This window comes from Castor canadensis, chromosome 14 (assembly GCF_047511655.1).
Source record: "Castor canadensis chromosome 14, mCasCan1.hap1v2, whole genome shotgun sequence".
NCBI classification, from domain to species: Eukaryota; Metazoa; Chordata; class Mammalia; order Rodentia; family Castoridae; genus Castor; species Castor canadensis.
This window is the reverse complement of record NC_133399.1, coordinates 27,746,291-27,755,251: the sequence shown is the minus strand read 5'-3', so window position 1 is coordinate 27,755,251 and position 8,961 is coordinate 27,746,291. Positions and strand designations below refer to the sequence as shown.

Sequence of the window (8,961 nt, the reverse complement as noted above, 5' to 3'; positions counted from 1 at the left end):
ATAATGAAAAGGAATACTCATATCCAGAATTATGTGAATTCAGGACACATAAAATGCAATGAAGGACAGACAATAGGAATCAATATTCAGTTATTATTCAGAGTGGGTAAATGCCATGTTGACAGAAAAATGTGACCAAAAATGGAAGATTTAATGATCTAGATGACTGGTTCACCAAACCAAGCTATGAAACTTCAAAAGGGTTAGAGGAGTTAATGCCAACAGACTTTGAATAAACAAACGAACTAGAAGGGAGAGATTTATATGGATGATAAAGTTAAGAGGCTAAAATATCACCTTGCAAAAATGAAAAATTAATCAAATTAGATTATTCTGCTTTAGAGTTTTAATAGGGCTCTTTTGATGTCCCTGTTCCTAAGACTGTAGATGAAGGGATTCAGCATAGGCGTGATCAGAGTGTACATCAGTGAGGCCACTTCACTGTTTCTAGGAGAATGTGATACAGCGGACCCAAGGTACACTCCAATGGCTGTTCCATAAAATAAGCAAACAACACAAAGGTGAGACCCACAGGTCGAGAAGGCTTTATACTTTGCACCTGATGGGATCCTCAGAATGGAAGAAACAATTTTATAATACGAAAATAGGATCCCTGTGATGGGAAGAAAACCATATATTGTGGCAAGAAAATACTGGACCACATTAGTAGAGATGGTGTCAGAACAAATAAGATTAAGGAGTTGAGAAGGGTCACAATAAAAATTAGAAATTTCCACCTTCTTGAAGTATTTAAATCGTAACACAATTGCATTGTGTACCAGGCAGCCCAAAGTGCTAACTAACAATGACACCCAAACTAAAAATCTACAGTGTCGAGGGTTCATAACAATAGTGTAATGCAGGGGGTGACAGATGGCCACAAACCGGTCATAAGCCATCACAGTCAGAAGCATATCATCTGTATTTCCAAAAATGAGAAAAAGAGACATCTGTGACAGGCATCCCACATAGGAAATGATTCTGGTATGACTCTGGATGTTCATAATCATATTTGGGACTGTGGTGGAGATGAAACAGATGTCTGCCAAGGACAGGTTGGAGAGGAAATAGTACATGGGGGTGTGGAGGTGGAAGTCACAGCTGATGGCAAGGATGATGAGAAGGTTCCCAAGCACTGTCACCAGGTACATGGACAGAAACACTCCAAACAGGATGGGCTGCATTTCTGGATCATCTGAGAGCATCGTGAGATGGAATTCTGAGATCTGTGTTAGATTTTTTGCTTCTCCATTTTTAGGACACCTTTTTTGAAAGAAAATTAATCAGAAAAGAGACAGAAATGTGAACTCATAATTCTTTATATGTTTTAAATCCAAGTCACAAAAAGTAACTAATTCTCACTTGAAGACCACATCCCTTCAGCCATATTTCTCAGATATGGCAAACCCCCAAATCTAGATCTCTTTTACTGTGATTGTTGCCATCTGCTTCCTCCTGTGCACACCTATTTTAGAGACACTCAGGTGAACAATGGTAGACAACAAAAAATATTCTTGATAACAAGTCCATGATCACAACCACATACACAATACTCTGAAGATTTCATGGGGAAGAAATATAATTTCCCTATGAAAAATCATTGCCTTTAAAGGAGAGGAAGACATTAGTTCTATATAGCCTATTTTTCCTAAGAAAAATGTAAAATTTCCTTAGCTTAGTTTATTCATGAGCATTCTATCTATACTTAATGGCATTATGTGAGCCAAAAATAATATTATGTTCCTGTTCTCTTAAGGGTTTCATCACTCGTTGGTTTCTGATTTTCCTCCTTCGAAGATGAAAGTGCTCACTCATCCAGTGCCTTTTAAAAATCATTTAACAAATTTAGATATTTAAGGCAATGGATATATTTATCTTATTTTAAATATATATATTTATATTTACAAATTTGTAAATTTTAAATGTACAAAAGTATATACATATATCGAAACATCACTTGCAATCTAATTAGTATGAAGCATTCATTGTTTTTCATGCCAGTTATAAGAGAAAATAAAGTGCGTTTGTTGAAATATTTGTCTGTGATCAACTCTAATTTCAGATACATTACTTAAATACACACAGGCAGTGATTACAAATGTGGTGTCAATGTCCTCTGTTCCTGTTAGTGATTAAAATAATGTAATATTCACAGATACTTTTGAATGAACATTTTTAAATCCGTAGTCTTACTAAAATATTTGGCATGTAACTGAGTTCTTTTGTTTTTCCCCACCCTTGGGTCTGTATTTTCAAGTGGACTTTTAATACTATTTCCCTGTTTTTCTGATGATAATCCTCCTGAATTACATTGATGTATTCTAGCTCCAGAGAAAGTTTCAAAGCCCAGGATGTAATTGCAATGTTCTTATGACTAATCCTTATGTTTTCTCATAACTACTTCCTATTACGTGAATTTCATCTCTTTCTATTACAGGAAAGAAATCTGATTCAATTTTTATCCATTCACATTGTAATTTAGTGTGGAAAATACAAATGACAAAATGAGTGGAAAAATTGTAAATACCCAGTGGCAGTTTCCTCATCAGTAAAATAGGATTAATAATTAAGTAATACATAGAATTATTTTTAAAAATCTTTTCTTTACTGGTAACTGGGTTTGGCCACGAGGCAGGAGTTCTATCACTTGGCTTTACTTATTTTTCAGGTAGGTCTAAAGCTTTCACCAGAGGCCAGCCTCAGACTATGAACCCATTGTGTAAGATGGCCCCATGCCCTGTTTCTTGATTGATATGGGGACTTTTTTGCTCGGGCTTACCATGAATTACTATCCTGTAATTGATGCTTCCTGAGTAGCTGTGATTTCAGGAATGAGCCATTTCACCTAGTCTACAAGGATTTATTAGCTTGTATAAGCTAGTATTTCTCAGTATCATCTATCTATAATTCATCTTTGAATATTCATAAAATATCCAGATTCTCTGCAGTCACCAAAACAAGTTTAACCAAAATATCTGTATGTGAAGTTTTTCATGCTGCATCCTACTTACAGGGATGATAACCCCTGCTATAGAAAAATTCCTGGCATTTAGCAATGTTCTATTAATAACAAATATTGTTACTATCAACAATATTCACTTTCAATATTTAAAAAGTAGGATATTATTGCTTCCCTCAAAACTGCTATTGATATTGATTGAATTGATACAAAATTTGAACTCTTAGTTATCTCTGTACTAGTCTAGTCTCCTGGAAAAACAAATCCTATAGGAATTTGGTGAATACATTTTCCTGTCAATGTCATCATGCCAGCATTGATTTGTGCACATGTAAGATTTTCTTTAATAAAGTAAGAAGAACCAAAACCTCATCTAAGTAGTATACAGCACAGCACCCATTTCCCCTGAAATAGCTTAGATTACATTGGGGAGTGGCTAAAGTCTCTCTGTGACATGCATGCAGCTACTTCAAAGGCTTTAGCTGAAGCCCAGCATAGCTCAAGGGAAGGAAACCATTGAATGTCTGAGTTTACTATTTTAATAGTCTTTCAAAATTCTTATGCCTCTTTCTAAATCACAGAGTGATAATTTCTATATAATATGAAGATTTAAAATAGTTCTCTGATTCCTCACATTGGTACGTGCTCAGTTCTACACTTCCATATGCTGTCACATAAAATATCAGTTATTATCACTTATACATGCTATTCTAACTATATAACATTAAAGTCTCTCTGCAGTCCCTTTAGTAATACTGCTTTCATCATAACTCACCCAGAAATTTTCATTTGCATTGGAAAAATATTTGTACTTTGCTCATGCAGAGGAGACCTGGGATGTAGTTAGGGAGTGAATCTTTAATCCCAAGTCTTTGACCTATTATATGAAAAATTTGTGTAATCTCTGCACCTCTTCCCCATGTCCACAGTATATTTGGTGCCTAAACACAGTTTAGAAATTGGTAAAATACTACAATTCTGTGTTTGTTGTACAGAGAATCCCGTCATTATAGAAACAGCATGTTCCATATGGCTGTTTGTTGGAAACAAACATGGAAAGTTGTGAACATCTCATGATGTTCCATGAACATGGAAAGTTGTGAATGTCTCAAGTATGTCTCAGTAATAAGAAGTACAAAAACTATACCTTTGGGTAACAGAACATTTTCATGGAGAGATGTGAAGATCTGCCCCACAATCATCCTCATTATCAGTAATGATGATAATATATCAATTTTACTCTTACATTTTCACATACATCTTGTATCAATCACATAGGGTTCACTTATGGATGTTCCTATGCAAAATGCAGTTGTATCAACTGGAAATCAACTACTCTCATGTGCTGAGTTACAGAGTTAATACAACATTCTGTGTTTCACAGAAGTAATAAATGAGACTAAGTTCAACATTAAATTGTTTCTGAGTCTGAAGCACCAAATCTTTTCATTTTCCAAACCATTAGATAGTTTTTGAAAATAAAATTCCTCCCTCTATTTTAAGGAGAATTGCCCAGAATAGAATTTATCAAAATTACTATGTATAAGATATAAACTTATCAGTATTATATAAAAATGTTCCATGAAGTCATGTATTATGTTATGCACTGCGAAAAAATTACACTGTGCCATACAGTATCAAATGCACCTTAATTTTTACTGCTGCAAAGACCCAGAGGTCTTTACCATAGGTCCATCAGAGGTATGTTTTAAAATGATATCCACTTTTCTAAGTAGGAATGCAATGAATACCTGACTTTGTCTCTTCTGGAAAATAAGCAACCTAATTAAAAGATAGATGAAGATGTGTTCAGCTTCAAGGGCACCCTGTAATGAAGGAGGACAATGGATCTCTGTGTTGACTTACTGTGTGCCTACACTTTCTGTGACCTTTGCCTGTGATCATTGACTCTCCTACCCACAGTTGACTCTCCTACCCATAGTTGGTGCCACCCACTGGTCTTCCCTGTAATCTAACAGGAACCCACAATGGGAAGAGCCCTGCAAACAAAGTATCTCTTTCTATTGAGAAGAAAGAGAAATGGATGTTGAGTTGTTAATTGAGCACCATAGCAGGATTCTTCTGACAAAATATCCTATATTCATAAACAGACAGTCTACTTCAAGCATGCTTCACTCTCTTCTTTTGAGGTAATTTTTATTGAAGTATACCCAATTTCCTAAACAGGAATGCAATGTAAATCTAACTTTAAGTCTCCACTTAAGGCATTTATGTTTCAAATTCTGTACTCATTTGTTTTCTGGAAACTGAAGTGAGCACTTATGACTTAAGTGATAGCTAATCAGAAGAATGTTATCAAACATTGTAGAACACACAGTGCAGAGGCTGGCACTCAGGAATTCTTCAATAATGGTTCATTGTGTTATGGTTCATGTCATCCTTCTCTTCCTCTGCCTCCTCACCTTCATAATAATTCAGTAATGTCTAGGAAACAGTTTTGAGGGACCCATTTTATGCTTTCATGGGTAAGAAGATTATGGGTAATAAAATTCATGTGGAGAGGAAAGCAAAGCTTTGAATGAATTATCTTGGACCCTCAGCAACCAAAAACATAATTAACACACACATCTCAGCAGTAAGTACACATGTCATAAGTTACCATCTGGCTACCCAATGAGACAAGTGTTCCATCAGAAATGGTGTTTTCACCTTCCAACATATACCTCAGCACTTACTGGTTTAAATTTCTTCCCTCCTGGCTCATGACCACAGGTTGGGAATCCAAAGCATCTCACTAGTCTCATTCCCCAATCCTTGCTTACAGTTGATATGAATACAGTGTGAGATGGGAGCTTCCTGATGCAAACAACCATGGGAGGAGCAAACACTGCTATGTAGTCCACTGGAATGGAAACTTCAGACTGAACCTCTGGAGATACAGGCTAATTATAACTATGGGGACCAAATGCACAGAGATCATGTTAGGCAAATTATTCTGTGTTATCCCTGTCTCTATGGGCTTCTTAATATTAGTGGAAGTACAAGATGAGGAGGAAATCAATGCCCAAACTTTTAGAAATTTCCTCTATTCATAGGGAATTTCACAATGCTGATCACTGATTTGTATTTTTAATTCTTTTTTTAAAGATTCTTATATTTTTTGTCAAAGGTGCCCAAAACTTATGATGGAGAAAAGAAAGCTTCTGCAATAAATGTTGCTGGGAAAACTGTATATCTACAAGTAGAAAACTGAAAGTATATCCTTGTCCAATATCAATTCTATATGGATCAATTACCTTCACACAAGGCCTGAAACTTGAAACTAATACAGAAAAAAAGTAGGGAAGTCAGTAGAATGTATGGGCATAGATAAAACTTTGTAAATAGAACATTAATAGCTCAGCAACTAGAGAAAGGATAAAAAATAAGGTCACATGAAACTAAAATGCTCCTGCACAGCAAAGGAAACAGTCTCCAGATTGAAGAAACAACCACAGAATAGGAGAAATTCTTTGCCAGCTATACTTGTATCTGGGAAGGGATTAATAATCAAAATTTGTAGGGAAATCAAAAAAACTAAACTCCCAAGGAATAAATGACCCAGTGAAGAAATGGACAAATGAATTGAACATAAAATTTTAAAGGAAGAAATATAAATGACCAAGAATCACATAAAGAATTGCTCAACATTCCTTGCCATGCAGGAAATGCAAATCAAACCCACATTAATATTTCACCTCATATGTTAGAATGGCTGTCATTGGGAACACAAACAACAGCAAATGTTGTTGAAGTTTCAAGGAAAAAGGAACCCTCGTACACTGTTGGTGAGAATGTAAATTAGTACAACCACTCCACAAAAAAACTAGAAATTGAACATCCATATGATTTAGCAATGCCACTCCTAGGGATATACTCAAAGGAATGAAAGTAGGTTACAATAAAGACTCCTGCACACCCATGTTTATTGCAGCATTATTCATAATAGCCAAGTTATGGAAACAGCCAAGATTCCCTACAGCTGATAAATGGATTAAGAAAATGTGGTATTTCTGTGTACACATATATGTAAATGGAAGAATGCAACCTGTTAAACTATTGCAGGAATAGGTGGAAGGGTGGATAAAGGAGAATGATGGAGGGGGAGAATTCAAGTATGATATATTGTAACAACTTTTGAAAATGCCACAGTGTACCTGTGGCACAACAATAAAGAAAGAAAATGTGGAATTTATATACAATGGAATTTTATTCATCCATTAAGAATGAAGTTTTGTCATTTGCAGGCAAATGGATGGAACTGGAGAATATCACCTTAAGTGAAGTTAACCAGATACATAAAGACAAAAGTCACATGTTTTCTCTCACATGTGGAAGATAGATCCAGTACAAATACAAGCATTATCATATATACATACAAATACATATAGAACATGTTTCCAAATTGGAACTGTTAGAGAGGACCAAAGGAAGAAAAGAAGGAAAGAATTATAGGGAGTGAAGCATGATGAAATATATTACATCTGTGTAGGAACAAGACCCAACAAAAACGCACTGAAAACTGTTAAACAATGGAGGGTAGGAGGATAAAGGTGACGAAGAGTAGTGTAGGGGTTGAACTGATTAAAGTGCAATATCCTTACCATTTAAATACCAAGGCAAACAAAGAAGAATGAAACTTTGTCATCTGCATGTAAATGGACAGAACTGGAGAACATCATCTTAAGCGAAGTTAGCCAGGCACAGAAAGCCAAAAATCTCATGTTCTCCCTCATATGCTGATTGTAGCTCTAAAACAAATACAGTAATATTATTGGATATGAGTCACACATTAAGAGGAGAACATGCATGGGAGGAATAGAGAAAGGGAAGGAAACTTAAAACTTGAATGTGGTTGATGTGCTCACTGTAGAGGAGCAAATAAAGTACTCTTAAACTGACAGAGGCCACTAGGGGAAGGGGACTAGGAAGTAGTGAAGAGGTCTGGCAGAGATGAAACAATGTGCGTTGCAAATACACAGTGCATGGAAGCAATGCTGGAATCTCTCTAAATAGCTGTCTTTATTTCAAACTAGCAAAAACACTGTCTTTCTTATTATCTTTTATGTTTTCTCTTCAACAAAATCAGAAAACAAGTAGGCATAACAGGTTCTGCCCAGAAGTGGTTGGGGGGGGCGGGTAGGGGACATGTGACCAAAACAATGGTATACACATGTAAGTAAACGTAAAATTGACAAAATAAAAGAAAAATAAATAAATACCAAGGCAAAATCTCCACCAAAAAATAAACAGACACCTAAACAATGTAGCACAGGAATTTAAAATATGTCATATTAAGGGGACAGCACTAGTGGGAGGAGGAGGGCAAAATAAGAGAATAAAGTGGTGAATATAGTTGATGTACTTTCTAAACAAGTATGTAAATGGAACATTGAATGCTGTTAAAGTCTCATTAAGAAGCAGAATGGTGTTGAAGGGAGAATAATGGAGAGGATGAAACAATTCAGAGTATAAAACATGTGTATATGAAAATGTCACAATGTAACTCCCTGTATAACTATCATATACTAATAAAAGTGTGGGTGGTGGCAAGGGGCAAGGGGGAGAAATGAACCAAACAATGTAAGCACATGTGAATAAATGAATAATAAAATAAATAAATAGTATTTTTTTATGAAGGACAATAAAGTTAAACAGGTTCTGCCCAGGAATGTGTTCCAGTGGGAGGGAGAAGGACATGAGGAAAGTGTGAAGGAGAGCAAATGTGATGAAATATATTTTGTCAAAAAGCAGGTGGGTGTAGCTGTGTGGATTCATATCTGGGTCTTCAATTCCACTGTTCTTCATGTCTGTTTTTGTACCAGTGTTGATCTTTTTGCTCAATATTGCCTTGGCTATTTACAGTCTTTTGTCCTTCTAACTGAGCTTTAGAGTTACTTTTTCAATCTCCATTATGGTTGTCATTGGAATTTTGATGGGGATTTTATTGACCATGTAGATTGCTTTTGGTAATATAGCCATTTTCACAATATTGCTTTGGC

At 35.6% G+C, this 8,961-nt stretch overlaps 1 protein-coding gene across 1 annotated transcript; it reads right to left on the bottom strand.

Moving 5' to 3' along the window:
- Nucleotides 1-338: 338 nt before the first annotated feature.
- LOC109703290 (olfactory receptor 7E178-like) lies at nt 339-5,684 on the bottom strand. Its single transcript, XM_020188419.2, has 2 exons — nt 5,656-5,684; nt 339-1,263 (listed from the first exon to the last, which is right to left on the bottom strand). The coding sequence occupies exons 1-2, from the start codon at nt 5,682-5,684 to the stop codon at nt 339-341; spliced, it is 954 nt and encodes a 317-aa protein (XP_020044008.1).
- Nucleotides 5,685-8,961: the final 3,277 nt, after the last annotated feature.

What these genes read in the sequence shown, in the direction of transcription:
- LOC109703290 (XM_020188419.2), bottom strand. Translation starts at nt 5,684, where the DNA reads ATGAGCCAGGAGGGAAGAAATTTAAACCA. An exon ending in GAGGGAAGAAATTTAAACCA is followed by an intron (nt 1,264 to 5,655) that starts GTAAGTGCTGAG and finishes CTTTCAAAAAAG; the next exon opens with GTGTCCTAAAAATGGAGAAG.